The sequence below is a fragment of the Coregonus lavaretus genome, assembly GCF_964263955.1.
Source record: "Coregonus lavaretus genome assembly, contig: HAP1_SCAFFOLD_2655, whole genome shotgun sequence".
Classification (NCBI taxonomy): Eukaryota; Metazoa; Chordata; class Actinopteri; order Salmoniformes; family Salmonidae; genus Coregonus; species Coregonus lavaretus.
Window position 1 is genome coordinate 22,413 of NW_028162270.1, and position 27,848 is coordinate 50,260.

At 45.9% G+C, this 27,848-nt stretch overlaps 1 protein-coding gene across 1 annotated transcript in view; it reads right to left on the reverse strand.

Moving 5' to 3' along the window:
• LOC311119401 (ryanodine receptor 3-like) overlaps positions 1–27,848 on the reverse strand; it is a gene marked incomplete at both ends in the record, with an annotated part of 72,809 nt that overhangs the window by 18,433 nt on the left and 26,528 nt on the right. Inside the window, 25 exons of the mRNA XM_084194102.1 lie at positions 51–155; positions 583–711; positions 1,043–1,131; positions 1,248–1,328; positions 6,606–6,679; positions 6,942–7,018; positions 7,158–7,237; positions 7,440–7,539; positions 8,109–8,165; positions 8,602–8,653; positions 8,905–9,017; positions 10,855–10,951; positions 13,662–13,774; positions 14,417–14,551; positions 14,858–14,917; positions 15,102–15,269; positions 15,547–15,639; positions 15,756–15,843; positions 16,178–16,323; positions 16,800–16,894; positions 17,430–17,628; positions 18,096–18,214; positions 18,524–18,654; positions 25,477–25,558; positions 26,390–26,628. Of these exons, the coding sequence (XP_084050228.1) occupies positions 51–155; positions 583–711; positions 1,043–1,131; positions 1,248–1,328; positions 6,606–6,679; positions 6,942–7,018; positions 7,158–7,237; positions 7,440–7,539; positions 8,109–8,165; positions 8,602–8,653; positions 8,905–9,017; positions 10,855–10,951; positions 13,662–13,774; positions 14,417–14,551; positions 14,858–14,917; positions 15,102–15,269; positions 15,547–15,639; positions 15,756–15,843; positions 16,178–16,323; positions 16,800–16,894; positions 17,430–17,628; positions 18,096–18,214; positions 18,524–18,654; positions 25,477–25,558; positions 26,390–26,628 (2,722 nt within the window). The remainder of the gene's footprint in view (positions 1–50; positions 156–582; positions 712–1,042; positions 1,132–1,247; positions 1,329–6,605; positions 6,680–6,941; positions 7,019–7,157; positions 7,238–7,439; positions 7,540–8,108; positions 8,166–8,601; positions 8,654–8,904; positions 9,018–10,854; positions 10,952–13,661; positions 13,775–14,416; positions 14,552–14,857; positions 14,918–15,101; positions 15,270–15,546; positions 15,640–15,755; positions 15,844–16,177; positions 16,324–16,799; positions 16,895–17,429; positions 17,629–18,095; positions 18,215–18,523; positions 18,655–25,476; positions 25,559–26,389; positions 26,629–27,848) is intronic.

Here is a 27,848-nt window from a genome sequence, read left to right on the forward strand (position 1 = left end):
CTGTTTTATTTTGCTCCCTGGTTGGTGCAGCAGTGAGGACACCTGGTTACCTGGGACAGCTTCATCTGCATGTTGGCAAACACATGCAGGAATCCCACCACCGCATCCCACAGTCTGCTGTGGGCCAGACTCTGCTGGTTCCCAATACATGGGCCCTGGGGGGGAGAGAGGGAGGGGGAGAGAGGGAGGGGGAACAGAGGGAGGGGGGAAAGATGGAGGGGGGAAAGAGGGAGAGAGGGAGAGATGGAGGGGGGGAAAGAGAGAGGTGGGAGAGAGGGAGAGAGGGAGGTGGGATAGAGGGAGAGAGGGGGGGAGAGAGGGAGAGAGAGGGGGGAGATGGAGGGGGGAGAGAGGGAGGTGGGAGAGAGGGAGGGGGAGAGATGGAGGGGGAGGGAAGGAAGAAGAGAGGAAGGGGGAGAGAGATGGATAGAAGGACCAAAATAAAGTGAATGATAATAAAGATCACAACCAAAAAAACATGTTAGTGTCATAAAATAAAATACAAATATGACTCTTGGGAAAGAGTGACTATAGTCTAAATGTGAAACACTGTAAAGTCAGAAAGAGTCAGGCCTTACTTACCTGGATGTACTCAGTGAGTGAGTTGAAGATCTGCTTTGCGACAGCTAAGGCTTTGGAGAAGTTGACCTGCCCTGCCTCGTCGATAATGTCTTTCCCAGAGTAATACCAATAGAAGTCACTGATAGATTCCTACAGAGAAGGATTACTTTTGTCAGTGTGGTGGTGAAACCACGTCACATTCTCCTTATAGTGAGTGGTAGTGTGTGTGTGTGGAGAAGGGGGGGGGGGGTTACAGGGACAAAATATCAGAATTTCGGTTTATAAATAGGGAAAGGGGGATACCTAGTCAGTTGTACAACTGAATGCATTCAACTGAAATGTGTCTTCCGCATTTAACCCAACCCCTCTGAATCAGAGAGGTGCGGGGGGCTGCCTTAATCCACATCCACGTCATCGGCGCCCGGGGAACCTGAATGTGGGTGTGTGTGTGTGTGTGTGTGTGTGTGTGTGTGTGTTTCACCTGAAGGCGTAGCAGGTAGTCCACTGTGCTGATGATAATATTGACTGTCAACGTGTTTCCTGTTTGTGTTCTCAGGAAGTTTTGGAAATCTGTGGTGATGAACACATTTTGAAATTGGGATAACATGGTTTGAGTAAAGCAGCAAGTTATAACAAAAAATAATATACTAATACTTTGTTTTACACCAATTAATGAAGGTTCTCACCCCCGTTGTGCCCCTCACAGAGCAGTTGTAAAAACCTGAAGAGATCTTTGGTGAAGTCATCATTCGTCAGCACTTTGGAACCTTGTGGACGAGACAGAAGTAGGTGAAGAATGCTCTCCAAAACAATAACAGCGGAATTCACAAGCAACTAGAGTTTTCACGATAATCTCAATACATGATTTAGGTGAAAGTCTGAGTTAGGCTTGCGGATGTCAAGTCAGGATTGTGAACTCGCTCACTCGACACCCATCACTCTTAGACAGGCAGGTGGCTAGCACAGATACAGCACTCTTAGAAAATAGTTGCTATCTAGAACCTTAAAGGGTTCTTCGGCTGTCCCCATAGGAGAACCCTTTGAAGACCTGTTTTTGGTTTCACGTAGAGCCCTTTTGGGTTCAATGTATAACCCTTTCCACAGAGGGTTCTACATGGAATCCAAAAGGGGTTCTACCTGGAACCAAAAAGGGTTCTATCTAGGACCAAAAAGTGTTCTCCTTTTGGGGAAAGGCGAAGAACCCTTTTGGAACCCTTTTTTCAAAGAGTGTGGGTCTGGGTTTGTGTTGCACACAACACTTTTGTATCAGGCTAACAGCTGCATCCAAAGTGCTGATTGTGAAAAATGAAATTAATATTGTGAAACACCAGGACATTTCAGGAAGCTGGGGATTAGCCAGGTAACTTTCACATATACCATATACAGTGGGGGGAAAAGTATTTAGTCAGCCACCAATTGTGCAAGTTCTCCCACTTAAAAAGATGAGAGAGGCCTGTAATTTTCATCATAGGTACACGTCAACTATAACAGACAAATTGAGGGAAAAAAATCCAGAGAATCACATTGTAGGATTTTTTATGAATTTATTTGCAAATTATGGTGGAAAATAAGTATATGGTCACCTACAAACAATCAAGATTTCTGGCTCTCACAGACCTGTAACTTCTTCTTTAAGAGGCTCCTCTGTCCTCCACTCGTTACCTGTATTAATGGCACCTGTTTGAACTTGTTATCAGTATAAAAGACACCTGTCCACAACCTCAAACAGTCACACTCCAAACTCCACTATGGCCAAGACCAAAGAGCTGTCAAAGGACACCAGAAACTAAATTGTAGACCTGCACCAGGCTGGGAAGACTGAATCTGCAATGGGTAAGCAGCTTGGTTTGAAGAAATCAACTGTGGGAGCAATTATTAGGAAATGGAAGACATACAAGACCACTGATAATCTCCCTCGATCTGGGGCTCCACGCAAGATCTCACCCCGTGGGGTCAAAATGATCACAAGAACGGTGAGCAAAAATCCCAGAACCACACGGGGGGACCTAGTGAATGACCTGCAGAGAGCTGGGACCAAAGTAACAAAGCCTACCATCAGTAACACACTACGCCGCCAGGGACTCAAATCCTGCAGTGCAAGACGTGTCCCCCTGCTTAAGCCAGTACATGTCCAGGCCCATCTGAAGTTTCCTAGAGTGCATTTTGCTGATCCAGAAGAGGATTTGGAGAATGTCATATGGTCAGATGAAACCAAAATATAACTTTCTGGTAAAAACTCAACTCGTCGTGTTTGGAGGACAAAGAATGCTGAGTTGCATCCAAAGAACACCATACCTACTGTGAAGCATGGGGGTGGAAACATCATGCTTTGGGGCTGTTTATCTGCAAAGGGACCAGGACGACTGATCCGCGTAAAGGAAAGAATGAATGGGGCCATGTATCGTGAGATTTTGAGTGAAAACCTCCTTCCATCAGCAAGGGCATTGAAGATGAAACGTGGCTGGGTCTTTCAGCATGACAATGATCCCAAACACACCTCCCGGGCAACGAAGGAGTGGCTTCGTAAGAAGCATTTCAAGGTCCTGGAGTGGCCTAGCCAGTCTCCAGATCTCAACACCATAGAAAATATTTGGAGGGAGTTGAAAGTCCGTGTTTCCCAGCGACAGCCCCAAAACATCACTGCTCTAGAGGAGATCTGCATGGAGGAATGGGCCAAAATACCAGCAACAGTGTGTGAAAACCTTGTGAAGACTTACAGAAAACGTTTGACCTGTGTCATTGCCAACAAAGGGTATATAACAAAGTATTGAGAAACTTTTGTTATTGACCAAATACTTATTTTCCACCATAATTTGCAAATAAATTCATTAAAAATCCTACAATGTGATTTTCTGGATTTTTTTTCTCATTTTGTCTGTCATAGTTGACGTGTACCTATGATGAAAATTACAGGCCTCTCTCATCTTTTTAAGTGGGAGAACTTGCCCAATTGGTGGCTGACTAAATACTTTTTTTCCCCACTGTATATAGTATAGAACAAGACACATATACCATATAGTATATATATAGTATAGAACAAGACAAGAACACAGGGAAACCATTTTCAAAAAGATCAGAACACAATGATGGAATGTTCTCCACTTAGAATCATCAAGCAATTCCAAGGTTCCATTCCACAGTACTTCACAATCTTGGGAATTCTGTATTGCATTTCTGGATCAGCTATATCATCCATATGAAAGTTAAACCTATACATGAAACCAGCTTTGTGGAATAGGCCCCAAGTCCAAAGCACATCAAAGCTTTGCTTTAGGTGTGGACAAGTCTACAAATCTTAGGTTAAACTATTTAAAAGACATTGATAGCCTTATAGGAGTATCAGTAGTAGAATGTAGATGAGTGATGTAGAGTTTAGTAACATAAAGAAAAACTACCACGTAAACCTATAATTCTACGTCTATATTCTACGCATGCATGTGCATGAATGTACCTCCCTGCAGACCAGAGCAATGAGTTAATGCTTCCAGGTCATCAGGTCAATGAGGCAGGGAGGTGAAGGTGAGAGAGGGACTGAAATATTGCCACGACTTTCAATATGCTAGCATGGAGGTTATGAGAGCATCTGAATAGTCTATTTACCCCGCTCACTGTTGACTGCCGTCGATGAGTTTTAATGATAGGAGAGGACAAAACAAACACAAAAAAAGCAGACGTAAGCAAGAGAAGACATATTGAAAGAGTGAGAGATGTCTAAAGACCTCATTATGGGTGAAGAGACAAGGGCATGCTGTTAAAATGAAGGTCTTCAGGGGAGAGTTATAAAGATTTATGATATTTAGTAAGTAACTAGTATATAGGATATTGGTGGAAAATAACTATTGTTAACCTATCAAAACTGGAAATATAGTGTATGTGTTAGGTGTGTGAGGTAATATAGATGTGAAGAAGGAGGCTTGTATCTAGCTAATGCTGCACCATGTCTTAGGTGCCCCCTACCTCAGGACGGAGGAAACCCCTGCTCTCGATTTAGGAGTAAAAATATCTCTTGGAAAGGCTTTTGGTGCTTGTGCTACACTGTATTTGTATTCGTACGGAACCTGACAACGTGGGGAGTGTAGATGTTAGTAGACGTTGACAACTACTGTACTTACTCTCACAAACTGCACTTCTGAACAGCTTAGATTCCTAAACCTGATGAAACTACTGAACAGCTTAGATTCCTAAACCTGATGAAACTACTGAACAGCTTAGATTCCTAAACCTGATGAAACTACTGAACAGCTTAGATTCCTAAACCTGATGAAACCACTGAACAGCTTAGATTCCTAAACCTGATGAAACTACTGAACAGCTTAGATTCCTAAACCTGATGAAACCACTGAACAGCTTAGATTCCTAAGCCTGATGAAAATACTGAACAGCTTAGATTCCTAAACCTGATGAAACCACTGAACAGCTTAGATTCCTAAACCTGATGAAACTACTGAACAGCTTAGATTCCTAAACCTGATGAAACCACTGAACAGCTTAGATTCCTAAGCCTGATGAAAATACTGAACAGCTTAGATTCCTAAACCTGATGAAACATTTAGTCAGAAACTTCACTACTTCTTTATTTACAATGAACTCAATTCATGTAGTGATTAAAAGCGGTGAGTGACATTCATCCGGTATAATACATAGCAGGGTTGGGGTCAGTTACGTTTCAATTCAGGAAATGTAACTATATACTTCTATACTTTTTTATGAGGATTTTGGTTTACTTTCTGAATCTAAATGGAATTGACCCCAACCCTGAGACATAAGCCTATTGTATATACTGTATCATGCGACGAGGCCTTGCAGCCCTGATGACTGTCTAGACAACAACAGGTTAATCACATGGACCCCTGACTCTACCACTACTGTAGCATTTACATTTACGTCATTTAGCAGACGCTCTTATCCAGAGCGACTTACATGAGCAATTAGGGTTAAGTGCCTTGCTCAAGGGCACATCGACAGATTTTTCACCTAGTCGGCTCGGGGATTAGAACCAGCGACCTTTCGGTTACTGGCACAACGCTCTTAACCACTAAGCTACCTGCCGTAGCACAAGCATTAAGAACAACGCGCAACAGAAAATCGCAATACAAGGTCGAACGCAATTTTTACATTCATTTTCTATTAGCTAGGGCCATTCTTTCTGAAGATAATTTGACACCAACGTGTAAAACATCGCAGTGAGAGAGATAAGACAATGTCATGCTCCAGCATTAGCCATTTGGAAGGAGGTTGGTTTCTTGCTGAGCAGGAAGTGAAAGCTGTGCGGTGTTGAGCCCCAAAGATTCTCTGAGTAAAGATACTCCAAGACAGCAGCTAAGATAATCCTCTTGAACCTAGAGTTGAACCTGTTGCTGAGAAGAAAAGGAGAAAAAAAAAGAAACTCAAGTTTTCTGGGTAAAGATACTCCAAGTGTGAAAAAGCAACCAAGACCGCGAGACAGCTCTCGGAACCTACGGCTGAAGGGAAAAGGGGAAAATAAAAACTACAATTGAACTCAAATGTTAAACTACTCTGTAGCTCAATTGGTAGAGCACGGCGCTTGTAATGTCAGGGTAGTGAGTTCGATCCCCGGGACCACCCATACGTAAAAATGTATGCACACATGACTGTAAGTTGCTTTGGATAAAAGCGTCTGCTAAATGGCATATTATTATTATTATTATTATTTAAAGCTTGGGGATAGTGCATCAGCTGGCCATCCTGTGGCTAAACTTACTGGATCCTTCATCTGTCACCATCCTGTGGCTAAACTTACTGGATCCTTCATCTGTCACCATCCTGTGTCTAAACTTACTGGATCCTTCATCTGTCACCATCCTGTGGCTAAACTTACTGGATCCTTCATCTGTCACCATCCTGTGGCTAAACTTACTGGATCCTTCATCTGTCACCATCCTGTGTCTAAACTTACTGGATCCTTCATCTGTCACCATCCTGTGTCTAAACTTACTGGATCCTTCATCTGTCACCATCCCCAGACCTGGCTAAACTTACTGGAGCCTTCATCTGTCACCATCCCCAGACCTGGCTAAACTTACTGGAGCCTTCATCTGTCACCATCCCCAGACCTTCCGCTTTGTTCTGTCTCTCAAAGGCATTTAGGTCCAGGACACTGTGGAGGGTAGGACGAAAAGAGACATGGTCAAAGAGAAACACAGTAGAGCAGCAGGGCTAATGAATAAGAATGACGGTAAACAGTGGTGATAGGACAATGAGGGTCCCTTCATCATGTCATTGGGTATAACCAACATGCTTATCAATAAGTTACAGTATTTTAATTGATCAGAAGTTGATCAGAAGTCTATCATCATTTCCAGGCAGTTCCCAGACGAGATCTGTCCTCTGGGTTATTCGGGTGGCGTAGTCACGGTTACCTGCAGGACTGCATGAGGCCTGACAAACTCTTGAAAAAGCCTGCATCTCTTTTCTCCTTCAGGTAATCCAGCATTTTCTGCAAAACAATGGAAATTAAAAAAACTCATGTTTTCATGCACAGAAACTCTTGGTAAGATGTGAAGATGGAATACAAATCTGGTAATGATGTGTAACATACACAGTAATACATCTCTGGTAATGTAATGTAGTCTAACCTGTTGAACCAGCACGTTGCCTCCGTTGAGGATGGAGATGCCCAGTTTGAGGGTGCAGGTCACCATAGGACCTAGTCGACCTGGGGACAGAGAGGAGTAGACTGAGCACCCAAGTTGTTAGCACACTGCTAGCCACATGCAGACGGCTAAAACGAGACTTCGATTGTGGTTTGCGAGCTTATTCCACTGCAAGTTTGGATAAAATATTTATTTGAGGGTCAACGTGCTGTGTAGTACACAAGGCCCCTGAAGTTACACCTGTAGATAAAAGAACATTCTCACCTTTACTGGCGCTGATCATCTGTAGCACCATCTCAGCAGCCCCGCGGGCGTGCAGTCTGGCCTGTTGGTACAAGATCTTCTGTTTCTCCATCTCCTTCTCCTGTGGGCCCAAAGGGGGAATGTCAGCTCATATAATGATCATACACAATAGCCAAACTCTCTCTATCTAGCTATGGCCCAGGGTCAGACATGCAGTAAGCTGTAGTTGTTGTTCATTAAAAAACCTGTCTCATAGTTAATATGTCAACATCTATAATCCTGGGGTTCAAATACACAATAAAACATCATCTTAGAGAAACATTCACACATCTCACAGGAAAGTGACAACATCAATGATCTTATAGCTGCTGGATACAAAAGGACAAATCTGATTGTATAAAATATATGCTACTGAAAGGTTTAAATCGAACATGGCTGTCACAGTGACGACGACAGTGACAACATTTCAACCATTGCCTGTTCTTTGTCAGCTGACACTGTAGATGTGGGAAGTTAGTTATCATCTGTAGCCAGTGCTGTTGATTTAAAATCCTGTCTCATCATTCACAAGTCAGATATCTATCCAGCCTAAAGGCAAAGACTGGGTTCAGACAGGTTCAGACTGGGTTCAGACAGATTCAAACAGATTCAGACTGGTGGTTAGTGAAACAAGGACAGACAGATTGAAACCTCAAACGTCTTCTCTTTCTCCTCTTCCCCTTCCTCCTCTTCATCCTCTGCACAACTCTGAGGAGATAAAGGAGGAAAATGTTAGAGTTAGGACAACTGTGCATTAACTGATTATGAACCCACTTCAGTCTGATTATGAACGTATGCATTTACACAGGCAGCCCAGTTCTGATCTTTTGCCACTAATTGGACTTTTGACCAATCAGATCAGATATTTTGCCACTAATTTGACTTTTGACCAATCAGATATTTTGCCACTAATTTGATTTTTGACCAGTCAGATCAGATATTTTGCCACTAATTGGACTTTTGACCAATCAGATCAGATATTTTGCCACTAATTTGACTTTTGACCAATCAGATCAGATCTTTTGCCACTAATTTGACTTTTGTCCAATCAGATCAGATGTTTTGCCAATAGTTGAGCAAAAGATCAGAATTGGGCTGCCTATGTAAACGCAGCCAAAGTGTGCTCAAATTCTCAGTTGCGTACCTTTGCCATCATGTCTGCATACGCAATATATAACGGATCTTCTTCCAAGAAACTGGAGAGAAGAACATATTATCTAATTATTATCATGATTTGTATCAGGTCAGTAAAGTAAATAACACAAATAGGTTAAGCTAACACAATTCTTATGTATTTAAGTAAGATTGGCTAAAACACTTGTTCACTAGGTTGATTGTTTAATTGATCGATTGAGTGATTGGTTGATTGACTCCCTGTCAAAATAAAAGGTTAAATTAAAGAAACATTGGTAGATTGGTCGTTCCCTCTCTTAGTCTCTTACGTTACCTTCTCTCTGTGAGGGCGTTGTGGCTGAAGTGGAGGATAAGCTGATGAAGAGGGTCTGGCTGAATCTCAACCTCCTCCTCTTCCTCCTCCTCCACGATCTTCATCGGGGTTTTCTACACAGACGACCCGCAAGAGACAGGGGTTAGTTCTGTTCTTAACCTGGCCTTTCCAATAGAGACCACACCCCTGCTGGCTAAACCATGTAATTTACTCACCACTCAACTCTCACTACATCTATCGCATTATATTATATTAGTTATTCTGCATAGCTTCAAGCCATTACCTTTTTTGGACGACGTCCAACGTTTATGATCTCTGAGTCAGAGAGGTGGGCTAATGGGTTGTTTAACAGGACATGCATCATCATGGCCGTTGTAGTCACACTGTTTATGGGACAACCCATGCTGGCATGCTCAGATGAGGGCTGTAATGGTGGTAATGATGCCGGATCAGGATTTTACTGATGATTGTATCCATGAGAAGGACAAGGATCGGGACACTGTCAAATGAATGGACCAGAGTATTGTTCAGTAGGGCACACCGTAGGAAAACTTTTTGAAAACAAAACTCTGTGTTCTAAGTACGGGGAATTCCTCTCCTTTTCACTCGGATTCAAAATGTTGTCTCCCTACTGAACAGGACCCGTCATTGAAAAATCATGCAGACTAACTGCCCCATTATATCTGTGTGTTAGAGATGTCGATGATGAGTATAATGTCAAAATACGTTCGTTACTCAACAAATATGTACTTCCAAGAAATGTCTAAATAAAAATGTACAAGCAACTGAAAATATGCCTTTTCGGCACCTCAAATGTATTGAGCTGGTGTAGACTTCCGACTGTGTGGCAGTCATGAGTGATTTACATTGGAGGTGCCGAATAGGCGTTTTTTTCCGGTTGCTTGTATTAACACCTTTTTTGGAAGCACATACCAGCAGTAACGGGAGTAAATGAAGATAGTTCCTCAGCGAAACTCCATATTTGGTGAGTAACGAACGTATTTTGACAGTATAACGCTTGCAGAGCTGTCTAACGGGAGTTTGAATCGGAGCTTCCTGGGCGTTAGAGAGGAGAGACGTCACACTCACCGTCGACATCTCTAACACACAGATACTGGGGCAGCAGGCTACTATGGTCCAACAGATGCAGCACTACTAAATGCAGTGTGTGGACAATGATGATGATGATGATGATGATGGTGATGATGATGAATGACATCGTGGTCTGCTCTTGTACATTCTTCCCCTGACATGTTTTATGACATTTTGCAGTACTGTATAAATATGTTTACCTTCCTTGCAACTGCACAACTATATTTACAGTGAGATCAATGAATTTCAATACTCGTCACAATACTGTATGAATCCAGACTGAGATGTGCGCGAGCATGCCACCGAAGACTTCACTTCACACTCCACTTGATCACTTCAACACTTCACTACAGACTTACAGTTACAGCAGAGACCATACCGTACAACATCTAGATGGTTGGGTCGACGTCAGACATCAAACAACTAACACCTATTGAGGGCTTTAGCCGCCCCTCTTACCACAGTAGTAGTAGTAGTAGTAGTAGTAGTGGTGAGATAGCCAATGCCATAGCCTGTTTTTGTAGCCACATGCTTTGCTGCGGAGACGGAGCCATTGCTGCCACTGAGTCTCCTGAGGTTGAGCCTGTCATGCCTGTCAAGACTCTGTCGGTAGCGAGCCACAAAGCTAGAGAGAGCGCGGGGGCCTCGGGAACCTCTGGGGGCCCAAGGCGAAGTCCCCAGACCCAGGCGGACCGGGAAGCGATCCCGATCCCGAAGCTCGACGGAGGGCATCGTGCTCAAGAGGCAGTCGGCGGAGAGGGCTGGTGGGGGTGCGGTGCCAACACAGGGCACAGGGGGCAAGGCAGAGGCTAGGGCTGAGGGGGTGGCAGACACCACCGCAATATGCCCAGTACTTACTGCCAGGTCCTGCACTAGCCTCTCCTCAAAGGAGTACTCCTCTGTCTCTATCCATAGTCTCACATAGCCCAACACGAAGAGGTTAATAGAACGATGCCTGGGGAAGGAGGGATGAGAGGAGGAGAGGGGGAGTGGAAGATGGGAGAATGAGGTTAAGGTGTGTCCAAGTAGATTTTGGAAGGGGGAGGAGTAAGGAGGGAGAGATGTGAGGGTGAAACAGGAAGGAAGAGCATTCCAGGGTGATGATTGGTCGATGTGGGAGCCACTGGCTCTTCTGACTGGTCATCCTTGATGGCTTAATTAGCATACAGAAACTGGCTGAGGATGTGGTTAAAATTACAGTGAGGGAAAAAAGTATTTGATCCCCTGCTGATTTTGTACGTTTGCCCACTGACAAAGAAATGATCAGTCTATAATTTTAATGGTAGGTTTATTTGAACAGTGAGAGACAGAATAACAACAAAAAAATCCAGAAAAACGCATGTCAAAAATGTTATAAATTGATTTGCATTTTAATGAGGGAAATAAGTATTTGACCCCCTCTCAATCAGAAAGATTTCTAGTTCCCAGGTGTCTTTTATACAGGTAACGAGCTGAGATTAGAGCACACTCTTAAAGGGAGTGCTCCTAATCTCAGTTTGTTACCTGTATAAAAGACATCTGTCCACAGAAGCAATCAATCAATCAGATTCCAAACTCTCCACCATGGCCAATACCAAAGAGCTCTCCAAGGATGTCAGGGACAAGATTGTAGACCTACACAAGGCTGGAATGGGCTACAAGACCATCGCCAAGCAGCTTGGTGAGAAGGTGACAACAGTTGGTGCGATTATTCGCAAATGGAAGAAACACAAAAGAACTGTCAATCTCCCTCGGCCTGGGGCTCCATGCAAGATCTCACCTCGTGGAGTTGCAATGATCATGAGAACGGTGAGGAATCAGCCCAGAACTACACGGGAGGATCTTGTCAATGATCTCAAGGCAGCTGGGACCATAGTCACCAAGAAAACAATTGGTAACACACTACGCCGTGAAGGACTGAAATCCTGCAGCGCCCGCAAGGTCCTCCTGCTCAAGAAAGCACATATACAGGGCCGTCTGAAGTTTGCCAATGAACGTCTGAATGATTCAGAGGAGAACTTGGTGAAAGTGTTGTGGTCAGATGAGACCAAAATCAAGGTCTTTGGCATCAACTCAACTCGCCGTGTTTGGAGGAGGAGGAATGCTGCCTATGACCCCAAGAACAGCATCCCCACCGTCAAACATGGAGGTGGAAACATTATGCTTTGGGGGTGTTTTTCTACTAAGGGGACAGGACAACTTCACCGCATCAAAGGGACGATGGACGGGGCCATGTACCGTCAAATCTTGGGTGAGAACCTCCCTCCCTCAGCCAGGGCATTGAAAATGGGTTGTGGATGGGTATTCCAGCATGACAATGACCCAAAACACACGGCCAAGGCAACAAAGGACTGGCTCAAGAAGAAGCACATTAAGGTCCTGGAGTGGCCTAGCCAGTCTCCAGACCTTAATCCCATAGAAAATCTGTGGAGGGAGCTGAAGGTTCGAGTTGCCAAACGTCAGCCTCGAAACCTTAATGACTTGGAGAAGATCCCTCCTGAGATGTGTGAAAACCTGGTGGCCAACTGCAAGAAACGTCTGACCTCTGTGATTGCCAACAAGGGTTTTGCCACCAAGTACTAAGTCATGTTTTGCAGAGTGGTCAAATACTTATTTCCCTCATTAAAATGCAAATCAATTTATAACATTTTATAACAATTTATAGCGTTTTTCTGTTTTGTTTTTGTTGTTATTCTGTCTCTCACTGTTCAAATAAACCTACCATTAAAATTATAGACTGATCATGTCTTTGTCAGTGGGCAAACTTATAAAATCAGCAGGGGATCAAATACTTTTTTCCCTCACTGTATATCTAAAAACACTAAACACTGTATTCAAATATTATGTCAGTTAATAAATGATACATAAAGCTACAAAAATACAGTCATGATGTTACTCAAATCACATGAGACAAAACATTCCATATTCTAAGACATAATGACAATGATGATCTTTATGTAAACAAGCAAAATGCTTCCTGGATTGCTCATTGATTGACCACTGATTGGCTGTTAGCTGAGGCTGACCAATCAGAATCAACAGTGCAGTAAACTGGAGGTAGGTAGTGGCTCAGTCCATAGCCTGGAGGATAAGATGGAGGAGGGAAGAGAGATGAAGCATTCGCCTAGCCTGGGTGCCAGTCTGTTTGGCATGACACAATTCCACGAGGAGTTGGCAACAGAGCAGAAACAGGCTGACACTCAGGCTAGCATTCAGCCTGGAGTCTCACATTACCGTTAGCACGGAGAACAGGCGGTCAAAATTAGATTCAGCGAACGCCTTTTCCAGCCAAACGTACCGATAGCCGTTCAGGAAGTAATTGTTAATTTTGTATCTGAGGAAAAGGTGTTGTAGGTGGTATGCAACAGAGAGAAATAACAGAGAAGAAGGACAAGGTTAGGGAGGTGGAGACGGAGATAGTGTGTGGATACACTAGTAATAGCATGACACCAACTCCACTGAGTGATACAGGACTGTAACGTCACATTTGATTTGATGGAGACAAAAGCACCACGAATGACGACTGAGGACTTTTTCCTGGGGTAGTTGTCACAGTTACAAAGTCTCAAACTCATATTCCTTTACGTATCTCATTTAGTTGACAGAGACAATTTAGGCCTCCAGTTTTATCCATCAGCGTACCTCTAATTCTCATCAGTAGTAAGTGTGATAGAGGCCTGTCTTACCTGGGTAGGTTGTAGAGTGGAGCCATGCGGAAGCAGGCCACCACGGCCCGTTTACGCTGTTTGGACAGCAGCTTCTGGAACACACACTTCTTCATCCTCAGAGGCTGCTCCACCTAGTGGGCAAAACATCACGTCTTACGGAAACGTGTGCTTCTGTGGACGGAAATTCCTCAGAAAAAATCGAAGGTACATTTCGGTGTTCCTCAAGGCTTAGTTCTCGGACCACTTCTGTTCTCATCACATATACAACCCCTTGGTGGTTGCTCGGAAACAGTGTCACATGTCAACAGCTAGCTGGAGGACACACAACTGCACATTTCATTGAAAGATGATGAAGCTCCACAATCGGTCTGCAATCCACCATTTGATTGTTATAATCCACACTGTGATTGTTATAATCCACACTGTGATTGTTATAACTCTATTACTAAATCCTTATTCTGTACTTTGTATTTGATGCTGCGTTTGTAAACAGGGCAACCTTGCCGGGGGCGGCAGGTAGCTTAGTGGTTAAGAGCGTTGTGCCAGTAACCGAAAGGTCGCTGGTTCTAATCCCCGAGCTGACTAGGTGAAACATCTGTCGATGTGCCCTTGAGCAAGGCACTTAACCCTACTTGCTCCTGTAAGTCGCTCTGGATAAGAGCGTCTGCTAAATGACTAAAATGTAAAAGAGACATATGTCTCAATGGTAAAATAATGTAATAATGTAATAAACAACAGACTTTATAGAGTGGTAACTGTGGACTGTAGGGTACCTGCTCCAGGTGGAAGACTGCAGCAGAGATGCTCTGTATTCTGTCCACAGTTTGTTCTGGGTCTGTAGGCTCCTCACTCCCCACCACCACATCCTTATACAGGTTCATCTGCCACTGCACTGCCAGGTCATCAGACTTTAAAAACACACACAAAAAGCGTTAGACATGTGACTTATAATTTGTCCATTTATAATGGTTACATCACTTCAACATTAGAACAACAACTGATTGTGTTTTTTTTCAGTTGGGTATCACTGAAACTACATCTGAAAATGTTTACAAACGCTGCTGCATTTGAATGTCCTGGTCTGCTGAATACACGAGGAGGAGTACTGCTGAGGTTACAGACTTAACTCTACTGGGGCACAGAGTAATGACCAGCGGAGATACAAAGTACACACCGTGCGGAATTACAGATCATTTTACATTTCCCCAGCCTACCTTGTCCTGCAGATGGAGGTTCTCACGCAAGTGATCCTTCACCTCATCATCTGTGTCTTTCTGTTGGAGGGAAACAGGAAGGAGTGGGAAATTACTCTCAGTGAGAGAGTGGGTTAAAAACATTCCAAAATGGCTAGGGATAGGTCTGGCTATCTGTGAATACAGACGTAGTGTGATCACACGTCGATACGCTACTTCACATGATCATTGAAGACTTTAGGGATATGATAGTACTGTATCTCACCAGACTGTATCGTATCTTGGCCAGTGATATAAGCTCCTGGTCTCCAGGGGTGCACATGTTGAGTCCGATGGGCAGCATCTTCTTCAGGGCGGCTACGATCAGAGAGGTCTGGACAGAGTATAACTCTCCACGCCGCTTCTTGTGCTTCCTATCCTGGTCACCACCTGACTAGAGAGAGAGAGAGAGAGAGAGAGAGAGAGAGCGAGAGAGAGCGAGAGAGAGAGAGAGAGAATACTCAGTACTAGGGTTGCAGAATTCGGGGAACTTTACCAAAATGATCAGGTTTTTCAGAAATCCTGGTTGGATGATTCCTGGAATTGTGAGGGAATAAGCAGGGATCTCTGGAAGCTTCCACCAGGAATTCTGGAAAACCACAGGGAAAGAGCTTCTGTGCAGGCCTTTCTTTACTCACTACTGGCTAAACTAACTCCTGCTCCGTCCTTACCTTGGACATCTTGGTCTTACTTTCCCCAGTCAGGAAAGACAGGTTGTTGATTTCGTTCTGAACCACAAAGTTCTGCTCTTCCCTTTTGAAGTTCTGTTGACGGGTCAGATGGTAAAGAAGGAAAGAAACAAGAAGAATGTCAATCTTCAAACAGAACTTGAAAATAAATTAACATACTGTATGTAGTATTCTAAAGTGAAGAGTCTTACGTGTGATTTGCACCAGAGAATGAAGATCTCCGCCACCATGGTGAAGAGCTCGTTGGACTGAGCATCAGGCCTCTTCAACCACCTGGACCTGGGGGGGTTTGACAGACGTTTTCATGAGAAGTGGACTAAAGAAGAGGTGAGGCCATAGCTATAACCATCTGTTGTGTTATGTAGCCTAGATCCCAGGATATGCAATGGGGAAATCTGCAGGTCCAAATCCCAAATTAGAAAGATTGGAACCAACTAATCTCATTATGATCTCCTGAAATAAATAAAGGATAAATACAATTATTCTAATTACATACAAGTACAGTACATGGCATCATTCTAAATCAATTCAGTCTAAATCGAGTCAAGGCCTGCAGATTTCCCAGAACCTAAACAACAGATGTGTGTTGGAAAGGTTGGCTGGGTTATACTACCTGTTGTTGTCCACATAGCGGATGAGCATTGGGTAGAAGGCGTACAGGTCTCTACAGAGGACAGCAAACTCATCCAGGATGAGAAGCTCAGCTTCCTGAGTGTCTCCTTTAATGTCAGCCTTCAGCAGCTCCTCCTCTGCCACCACCTGGGGTTAGAACATATTAATAACACAGTTATAACATAGTAATAACATAGTTAACACCTTTACAACATAGTAATAACATAGTTAACGCCTTTACAACATAGTTAACGCCTTTACAACATAGTAATAACATAGTTAACGCCTTTACAACATAGTAATAACATAGTTAACGCCTTTACAACATAGTAATAACAGAAGCTCAGCTTCCTGAGCGTTTCCTTTAATGTCAGCCTTCAGCAGCTCCTCCTCTGTGACCCCCCGGGGTCAGGGAATTACGGTTTTCCTTAATGGCGGTGTGCTAGCCTTGCTGTACTGCCAAGTCTTGTCATTGTCACGCCGAACAATGACATAGGAGTTGGCAAGTTCGCATTGCAATTCAAGCTAGTTGTGTGCTTGATTCTTGTGAATGATCCATGGAAAATTTAAACAAACAAATGGACAGCAGTCCAAAGAATACGTTTCAATTCCTCTCATCTCACCTTGACTGTCTTCTTCCTGAGTTTCTCTAGAGTGGGCAGGAAGTGACTCCTCAGGAGGTCTGCTGCAGCCTTACAGATGATTGGCTGAGAGTAGACTGCAATGATACAAAAAAAAATATTGTAAAGTGGTTATCCCACTGGCTATAGGGTGAATGCACCAATTTGTAAGTCGCTCTGGATAAGAGCGTCTGCTAAATGACGTAAATGTAAATGTATATACAGGTTGAAACCAATCAGATTTCGTCTCACTGAGTAGTTGTTACACTACACTGCCAGTTAAAGAGTACGGCTGGCAATGCTACGACCACAGCTTTGTGTGTATTCTGCAGTTATTATTCACCATTCATCATATGCAACTAGGTTCAAACTCGGGTCTCCTGCGCGCCATGAGACTGTATTAGCCCTTTGAGCTAAAGCCTACCCACTGAGCACAGACATCAATTCAACGTCTATTCCACGAATGGTTCAACGAAATTTCATCGAAATGACATGGAAACAATGTTGATTCTACCAGTGTGTGCCCAGTGGGTAGGCATTGAATCAGGGAGTTAACGCAAGTCTTCAGGTCTAAGGCAAGATTCATCAACACATGAGTGTTATTCACCAAACCTTAATAACCCAGCATCCCACCTGCAATCCTCTTCATCCAGGGAGCGTCGTCGATGCCCAGGTTGTTGTTGAGGATCTTGAGGATGTTCCCCAGGATGATGCTGAGGTGGTTGGAGCAGACGGTGGTGCAGCAGGCTGTGCCCGGAGCAGAGTTCTCTGTTCCTTTCTCCCACCAATAGGACAGGTAGTTACACAGCATGGGCAGGATCACCTCAATCACCTGGAGGGATTAGGGATGGGAAGGCATCATGTTAAGCGCTAACCACAATTTTAAGCAATATCTCGATTATCAGGATATGAAGCTATATCACGACAATTGTGATATTAAGTTATACCACGTAATGTCGTCATGCCAGAGGTTATGTTAATCAAGGCGCTAGCTTAATGAGTTCCTTTGTGTTGAAACAGAGGGGAGGAGCATCCAGCATTGTGGTGAAAATAAATTGTAGTACATACGCTGCTCTTCTATTGCACGTGCAATGATGTCTGAGGGAAACAAAAACTGTGTTCGTTGTTAGAAGTAACGTCTTTGTTGTTGTAAAATATCACAAACAGTTTCAACGCTAAAGATTCCAGCTTTAAAAGAGGATTCACTGTCTAAAAAGCTCTCTTGTAATATAAACAGATTTAGTGATAACAGCAGTTATCGTGATACAACATTGTAATTGTATTCCAAGCCCTCCTGACCTGTGGCATCTCTGTGTAGCGAGCTCCAGACTCCGAGATGTCGTTGATGTCCTTCAGCAGGCCATCCAGACGAGGCATCTCTGGACACATCTCCTCCACAGAGTCAGGCATACTCAAGACTGTACAGAGAACAGCACAGAATTAGCCAATGCACCATTAATAAACATAGGGCTGGTTTCCCAGACATTGATTAAGCCTAGTCATGGACTAAGACGCATGGTCCAGGACTCTGTGTCCAGCAAAACGGCCTTTACAGTAGAACTAAGGATGTAGCGGAGGTAAATGCAAGGGGATCCGGGTTGTTGTAAATGCAAGGGGATCCGGGTTGTTGTAAATGCAAGGGGATCCGATTTGTTGTCAAGCTAGATTGGTCCTGATAAATTGGTAGTGTTATGATTCAGTATTGCAACTGCAGAGTAGTGACTTACTGGCCCTCTCGCGGGGTGTCTTGGTGTTGAAGACAGACAGGGGGTTGTGAGCGTTGAGATCAGGCTCCAGGAACGCTACAGGCATGGCTCCTACCAGGGTGGCAAGACACTCCCCTAGGGCTGGTAGGTACCTGGAGGGAACACACACACAGAGACATTACTACACACAGAGACATTATTACACACAGAGACATTAACACACAGAGACATTAACACACACACAGAGACATTAACACACACAGAGACATTAATACACACAGAGACATTAACACACACAGAGACATTAACACACACAGAGACATTAATACACACAGAGACATTAACACACACAGAGACATTATTACACACAGAGACATTATTACACACAGAGAGACATTACTACACACAGAGACATTAACACACACAGAGACATTAACACACACAGAGACATTATTACACACAGAGACATTATTACACACACAGAGAGACATTACTACACACAGAGACATTAACACACACAGAGACATTATTACACACAGAGACATTATTACACACAGAGAGACATTACTACACACAGAGACATTAACACACACAGAGACATTATTACACACAGAGACATTATTACACACAGAGAGACATTAACACACACAGAGACATTAACAAACACAGAGACATTAACAAACACAGAGACATTAACACACACAGTGTCACGGTTTCGGCCGAGGCTGCCTCTCTCCCTTGTTCGGGCAGGCTTCGGCGTTCGTCGTCTCCGGAATTCTAGCTGCCACCGTTGTATGTTTCATGTTCGTTTGCTTTTGTCTGTTTGTTTTCACACCTGTTTCTAGTTTGGGCGTAATTAGTGTCCTATAAGTTTCTCGTTGTGTTTGTCTAGTGTTGTGTGTAATTGATTTTCGTCAGTCGTGTGTTTCGCTCGGTTGAGCTTCTCTCCACTGCGCTGGAGTATTTTCGCACCTGTTTGTGCGCTGTTTTCTATTTCGCCTTCGTGCGTATTTTCGCCTGCGGGCCAGTTGTCTTTTTGCCTTGGTTTTGGCTTTAATACAAGTCTTTGGATTATCGTTCTGAGTCCTGCGTTTGATTCCACCACTACACCTACAGCACGCCCTGACAGAATTACACACCTACCATGGAATCAGCAGGAGCCGAAGCAGGACAGACGAGACTGGAGGCCCAGGTTCGGGAACAACAGGACCAAATCCTGCAGATGGGGACCGCCCTGCAGGAGGTGATCACCACCCTCCGAGGCTGGGGTACGCCTCCACCGCCTCCCTCCCTGCCAGCACCATCGGCCAGTCCGCCCATTCCAGCGCCGGAACCTCGAGGAGTCCGACTCTCTCTCCCGAGGGCCTACGACGGAACCGCGGCTGGGTGTCAGGGATTCCTCCTCCAGGTGGAGCTATACCTGGCCACCGTGCACCCGGCACCTTCGGGGCATGAGAGCGTGTCCGCCCTGATCTCCTGCCTGGCCGGGAAGGCGTTGGAATGGGCCAACGCGGAGTGGAGGAAGATCGACGCCGCGACTATTACCTACGACGAGTTCTCCCGCCGCTTCAGGGCGGTGTTTGACCATCCCCCGGAGGGGAAAGCGGCGGGGGAGCGTCTGGTCTTCCTCCGGCAGGGGAGGAGGAGTGCCCAGGAATTCGCGCTCGAATTCCGTACTCTAGCGGCAGATGCAGGGTGGAATGATCGGGCCCTCATCGATCTATACAGATGTAGCCTACGAGAGGACGTCCGTCGGGAGCTGGCTTGTAGGGACACCAGCCTCTCTTTCGACCAGCTGGTCGACATGTCCATCAGGCTGGATAACCTGCTGGCTACCCGCGGACGTCCTGCGGAGGGTCCGTCCATTTCACCCTCCAGCGCCTCCGAGCCATGTCCCATGGAGCTCGGGGGCGCTGGCGCTAGAGAGAGGAGGAGTCGGCAGGCTAGGGGGTCCATCCACAGCACCAACTGTGGTCGGGGAGAACACACCGCGGCTAGGTGCTGGGGATGGCCTCCTAGGGGAGATGACGACAGGTTCCGCACTGGGGATTCCCTCCAGGTGAGTAGGCGCCCCACTCACCCAGAGCTCACTGTTGCCCATTTTTGTATGCCTGTGCGTTTTCCACAGGTAGCACCTCATTCCCAGCATAAGGCGCTGGTAGATTCAGGCGCGGCGGGGAATTTTATTGATAAGAAGTTTTGTTTAGCGTTAGGGATTCCCCTTATTCCTGTTGATGTTCCTTTCCCCGTTCATGCCCTAGATAGCCGTCCGTTGGGTACGGGCTTAATCAGGGAGGTCACGGCGCCACTTAGGATGTGTGCGCAGGGGGGTCATCAGGAGATGATTCAGCTGTTCCTGATTGACTCTCCTGCGTATCCGGTGGTGCTGGGCATGCCCTGGTTGAGTACCCATAACCCAGCTATTTCGTGGCAGGAGAGGGCTCTGATGGAGTGGTCTGCTCAGTGTGTGGGTAGATGTTTGGGCGTTTCCGTAGGGGCTACCTCGGTGGAGAGTCCAAACCAGGTGCCCGCATTGCACGTTCCCCCTGAGTATGGGGATTTGGCTATTGCGTTTAGTAAGGCGAGGGCGACGCGGTTGCCACCCCATAGGCAGGGAGATTGTGCGATAGACCTCCAGGCAGGAGCTGCGCTCCCACGGAGCCATGTGTATCCTCTGTCTCAGGAGGAGAAGAAAGCTATGGAGATTTACATAGACGAATCTCTGAGACAAGGATACATACGGCCTTCCACTTCCCCTGCGTCCTCGAGTTTCTTTTTTGTGAAGAAAAAGGATGGTGGTTTGCGCCCGTGCATCGATTACCGTGGTCTCAATCAGATTACGGTGAAGTACAGTTATCCACTCCCGCTGATTGCGACCATGACTGAGTCGTTGCATGGGGCGCGTTTCTTCACGAAATTAGATCTCAGGAGCGCGTACAACTTGGTGCGCATCAGGGAGGGTGATGAATGGAAGACAGCCTTTAGTACCACCTCGGGCCATTACGAGTATCTGGTCATGCCATACGGGTTGATGAACGCTCCGTCAGTTTTCCAATCATTCGTGGATGAGATCTTCAGGGACATGCAGGGGCAGGGGGTGGTTGTGTACATTGATGACATTCTCGTGTACTCGCCTACCCGTGTCGAGCATGTGGCCCTGGTGCGTAGAGTGTTGCGGAGGCTGGTGGAGCACGACCTGTATGTGAAGGCAGAGAAGTGTCTGTTTTTCCAGGAGTCGGTCTCCTTTTTGGGTTATCAGTTGTCTGCGTCAGGGGTGAAGATGGAGGTAGACCGGGTGTCGGCCGTGCGTAATTGGCAAACACCAACCACTGTGAAAGAGGTGCAGCAGTTTTTGGGGTTTGCAAATTACTACAGGAGGTTTATCCGGGGTTTTGGACAGGTGGCAGCTCCCATCACGTCTCTGTTGAAGGGGGGTCCGGTGCGGCTGCAGTGGTCGGCCGAGGCGGACAGGGCGTTTGGGAGGCTGAAGGACCTGTTTACCTCGGCCCCGGTGCTGGCGCATCCGGATCCCTCTTTGCCGTTCCAGGTAGAGGTGGACGCGTCAGAGGCCGGTTTAGGAGCCGTGCTTTCACAACGGTCTGGCGCGCCACCTAAACTCCGCCCCTGTGCTTTTTATTCTAAGAAGCTCAGTCCGGCGGAGCGGAACTATGACGTAGGGGACAGGGAGCTGTTAGCCGTGGTACAGGCTCTAAAGGTGTGGAGGCACTGGCTTGAGGGGGCTCAACACCCTTTCCTCATTTTGACGGACCACCGTAACCTGGAGTACATCCGGGCGGCGAGGAGGCTGAACCCTCGCCAGGCAAGATGGAGTATGTTCTTGACCAGGTTTACTTTTAAAATCACGTACATCCCTGGGTCACAGAATGGCAAGGCAGATGCGCTGTCTCGGCGGTATGACACGGAGGAGAGGTCCGTGGAGCCCACTCCCATACTGCCTGAGTCGTGTCTGGTGGCACCGGTAGTGTGGGAGGTCGATACTGAACTCGAGCGGGCGTTACGCACCGACCCTAGTCCACCACAGTGCCCGGAGGGTCGGAAGTACGTTCAGCTCGAGGTTCGGGATCGATTGATCTATTGGGCTCACACGTCACCCTCCTCTGGACATCCGGGTATCGGCCGGACAGTGCACTGTCTTAGTGCCAAGTACTGGTGGCCCACGTTGGCAAGGGATGTGAGGGTTTATGTTTCCTCCTGCTCGGTGTGCGCCCAGTGTAAGGCGCCTAGACATCTGCCTAGGGGTAAGTTGCTACCCCTGCCCGTTCCACAACGACCATGGTCCCACCTCTCTGTGGACTTTATAACAGACCTTCCCCTCTCCCAAGGGAATACTACTATCCTGGTCGTTGTGGACCGGTTCTCTAAGGCCTGTCGTTTGCTCCCCATGCCGGGTCTTCCTACTGCCCTACAAACTGCCGAGGCACTGTTCACCCATGTGTTCCGGCACTACGGGGTACCCGAGGACATTGTGGCTGATCGGGGTCCCCAATTCACCTCCAGAGTCTGGAGAGCGTTTATGGAGCGGTTGGGGGTCTCGGTGAGCCTCACCTCGGGGTACCACCCGGAGAGTAATGGGCAGGTGGAACGCGTAAACCAGGATGTGGGTAGGTTTCTCAGAACATACTGCCAGGACCGGCCGGAGGAGTGGTCAAGGTACGTTCCCTGGGCCGAGATGTCCCAGAATTCCCTACGCCATTCCTCCACTAACCTAACTCCATTTCAATGTGTGTTGGGTTACCAGCCGGTTCTGGCACCCTGGCAGCAGAGCCAGATCGAGGCTCCTGCGGTGGATGAGTGGGCGCGGCGCTCGGAGGAGACGTGGAACGCTGCACACGTCCACCTGCAGCGGGCCCTCCGACGTCAGAAGGCGAGCGCTGATCTCCACCGCAGTGAGGGACCGGTGTACGCACCTGGTGATCGAGTCTGGCTCTCTACCAGAAACCTGCCCCTCCGCCTGCCCTGTCGGAAACTGGGTCGGCGGTTTGTAGGGCCATTTAAAGTCCTGAGAAGGTTGAACGAGGTATGTTATAGATTACAGCTACCTGTGGAGTATAAGTGTATTAACCCCTCGTTCCATGTGTCCCTTCTCAGGCCGGTGGTAGCGGGCCCACTCCAAGAAAATGAGATCTTGGAGACTCCTCCGCCCCCGTTGGACATCGAGGGGGCACCGGCGTACTCCGTGAGGTCCATCTTGGATTCGAGACGTCGGATGGGGGGTCTCCAGTATCTAGTGGAGTGGGAGGGGTACGGTCCGGAGGAGCGGTGCTGGGTGCCGAGGAGAGACATTTTGGACCCGTCGCTCCTGACGGAATTCCATCGGGGGTATCCGACGCGCCCTGCTCCGCGTCCTCCTGGTCGTCCCCGAGGCCGGAGTCGGCGCACGTCTGGAGCCGCGCGTCAAGGGGGGGGTACTGTCACGGTTTCGGCCGAGGCTGCCTCTCTCCCTTGTTCGGGCAGGCTTCGGCGTTCGTCGTCTCCGGAATTCTAGCTGCCACCGTTGTATGTTTCATGTTCGTTTGCTTTTGTCTGTTTGTTTTCACACCTGTTTCTAGTTTGGGCGTAATTAGTGTCCTATAAGTTTCTCGTTGTGTTTGTCTAGTGTTGTGTGTAATTGATTTTCGTCAGTCGTGTGTTTCGCTCGGTTGAGCTTCTCTCCACTGCGCTGGAGTATTTTCGCACCTGTTTGTGCGCTGTTTTCTATTTCGCCTTCGTGCGTATTTTCGCCTGCGGGCCAGTTGTCTTTTTGCCTTGGTTTTGGCTTTAATACAAGTCTTTGGATTATCGTTCTGAGTCCTGCGTTTGATTCCACCACTACACCTACAGCACGCCCTGACACACAGAGACATTATTACACACAGAGAGACATTAACACACACAGAGACATTACTACACACAGAGACATTAATACACACAGAGACATTAATACACACAGAGACATTATTACACACACAGAGACATTAACACACACAGAGACATTACTACACACAGAGAGACATTAATACACACAGAGACATTATTACACACACAGAGACATTACTACACACAGAGACATTAATACACACAGAGACATTAACACACACAGAGACATTATTACACACACAGAGACATTACTACACACAGAGACATTATTACACACAGATACATTATTACACACAGAGACATTAATACACACAGAGAGACATTATTACACAAAGAAACATTATTACACACAGAGACATTAATACACACAGAGAGACATTATTACACAAAGAGACATTAATACACACAGAGACATTAATACACACATAGACATTATTACACACAGATACATTAATACACACAGATAGACATTATTACACAAAGAGACATTATTACACACAGAGACATTATTACACAAAGATACATTAATACACACAGAGACATTATTACACAAAGAGACATTATTACACACAGAGACATTATTACACAAAGAGACATTATTACACACAGAGACACTTTTACACACAGAGACATTATTACACACAGAGAGACATTATTACACACAGAGACATTATTACACACAGAGACATTAATACACACAGATACATTAATACACACAGAGACATTAACACACAGAGACATGAATACACACAGACATACACATTTACAGTAGACATGTACATTGCTGTTCCACAGCACTCTGAAGGAAAGAAGAGATTCAGCAACACTTAGAGGACAATGGAATTCAATAAAAAAGCTTCTTTATTGCTTAAAGTAGAACCAACGCGTTTCTGCTTTCGTCATTTCTTTTGGTGTTTTTTCACTTACACCGTACAGCACTCAAACGTGACTTAGAGCACACTACAGTTCCGACATTGTGATTTTGCTAGTCAGTGTTGGATGGAGTTTTCTTTCTCCAATTATCCAGAGAGATTTGATCACTCTCATTCAATCTCCTGCTCCTGCAGTACCTCCTTAGATGTGGTGTGGCCTCATACCTCTCCATGAAGATGTGTTTCCCCGTGCCCAGTGAGTAGAGACAGGTCACGATGCGATAGCACGACAGCTGGACGTCATCCACTGGAAAAGACAACACGCACAGGTCAGATTTCCTAGCAAAGCCTCAGTCACTTTAACACTCTCCTTTTTCAGAGAAGGCAACGATGGACACCCTGCTCAATCTCTGACTGCCACTGAGTGAGCCTGTGGTAAGCTGTAGTGCACTAAGGGCCGTGGTGAGTGATTTAGAAGGAGTCAGGCGCAGGAGGGTAAATCACAGAATAAAAAAGGTTTATTCCGTAACACAGCGGTACGCAGCAATGCGTAAAACACTCCAGTGCGGATATACAGAGCACTGGAAAACAACAAGGCACACTGGTGAAATATCCCGGGAGATACAAAATACAACATGGCTCCACCGAGCTAATCTAACCTCACAATAAACAATCACACACAAAGACAAGGGGGCAGAGGGAACACTTATACAGGTACTGATGATGGGATATGAACCAGGTGTGTGTAATAAACAAGACAAAACAAATGGAATGATGAGATGAGGAGCGGCAGTGGCTAGAAGGCCCGTGACAACGAACGGCGAAGCCTGCCCGAACAAAGAGAGGAGGCAGCTTTGGAGGAAGTCGTGACAAGGGCAGGGGTCTTCAAACCTCTCCTCGGGGACCCCCAGATGTTTCACAATTTAGTTTTAGCCCTGAACTAGGTGATCTGATTCAACTAATCAAGGGCTTGATAATCAGTTTACGAGTTGAATCAGGTGTGCTTGTTCTGGAATAGATCAAATACATGGAACGGCAGGGGGTCCCCCAATGAGAGGTTTGAAAACCACTGCACCAAGGGACTCACGCATGGTGCAACCAGTGTAAATGTATTAAAATAACATCAAGGCTAACTCACCCAGCAGGTAGACTCCAAAGTTGTGCATGGTGACGTGTTTGAACAGGGCTGTAAGGACGGGTAGCATGGCGGTGGTGGTGTAGGTGATGTTCTGAGACAAGACCTTCATCTGGCTCCTGGACTGGCTGAACTTCCCCAGCTTCAGCATCTCCAGGGTCTTCTCCAAGTCCTCCGCTGCGTTCTCAAATAACGTCCTGACCCCAGCCTTCACCATCTCTGAGCCTGACTTCATCACCGTCCTGGGAGGGGAGGAATAGGGTAGAAGGAGAGGTGTAAGAACGACAGAACAGAAGGAGAGGTGTAAGAACGACAGAACAGAAGGAGAGGTGTAATAACGACAGAACAGAGGGAGAGGTGTAATAACGACAGAACAGAAGGAGAGGTGTAAGAACGACAGAACAGAAGGAGAGGTGTAGGAACGACAGAACAGAAGGAGAGGTGTAAGAACGACAGAACAGAAGGAGAGGTGTAAGAACGACAGAACAGAAGGAGAGGTGTAAGAACGACAGAACAGAAGGAGAGGTGTAATAACGACAGAACAGAAGGAGAGGTGTAATAACGACAGAACAGAAGGAGAGATGTAAGAACGACAGAACAGAAGGAGAGGTGTAAGAACGACAGAACAGAAGGAGAGGTGTAAGAACGACAGAACAGAAGGAGAGGTGTAATAACGACAGAACAGAAGGAGAGGTGTAATAACGACAGAACAGAAGGAGAGGTGTAAGAACGACAGAACAGAAGGAGAGGTGTAGGAACGACAGAACAGAAGGAGAGGTGTAGGAACGACAGAACAGAAGGAGAGGTGTAGGAACGACAGAACAGAAGGAGAGGTGTAGGAACGACAGAACAGAAGGAGAGGTGTAAGAACGACAGAACAGAAGGAGAGGTGTAAGAACGACAGAACAGAAGGAGAGGTGTAAAGGATTCTCCTATAATGACAAAGGACGCTCTGCACACCTAAATCTGAGCTTTTGGTCAGTAATGACCTTCGTAAGAGATTCTCCTCACACAGGGAACCATTTATGTTATGGATTCCTACAGCGGTCATGCATGGATGGATTTGCATGGATACACAAGCAACACTGTGTTTACATGAGTACAAAGCATGGACTTCTTATATCCAGAATAATTGTCTTTATTGACTTTAATGTCATAAGCATCTTAACCTTTATTATTATTATTATTATTGTTGTTTTTTAGGGGGTAGATCAGCTTTAATATTGCAGATAGAGTGTAACTTCCATCAATGTAATTGTCTGCATCACTTCCAATCTCCCATATGTTTTTTAAAAAATATATATATATATACAGTGAGTGAAAAAAGTATCTGATCCCCTGCTGATTTTGTACGTTTGCCCACTGACAAAGAAATGATCAGTCTATAATTTTAATGGTAGGTTTATTTGAACAGTGAGAGACAGAATAACAAAAAAAAAAGACAAAAAAATCCAGAAAGACG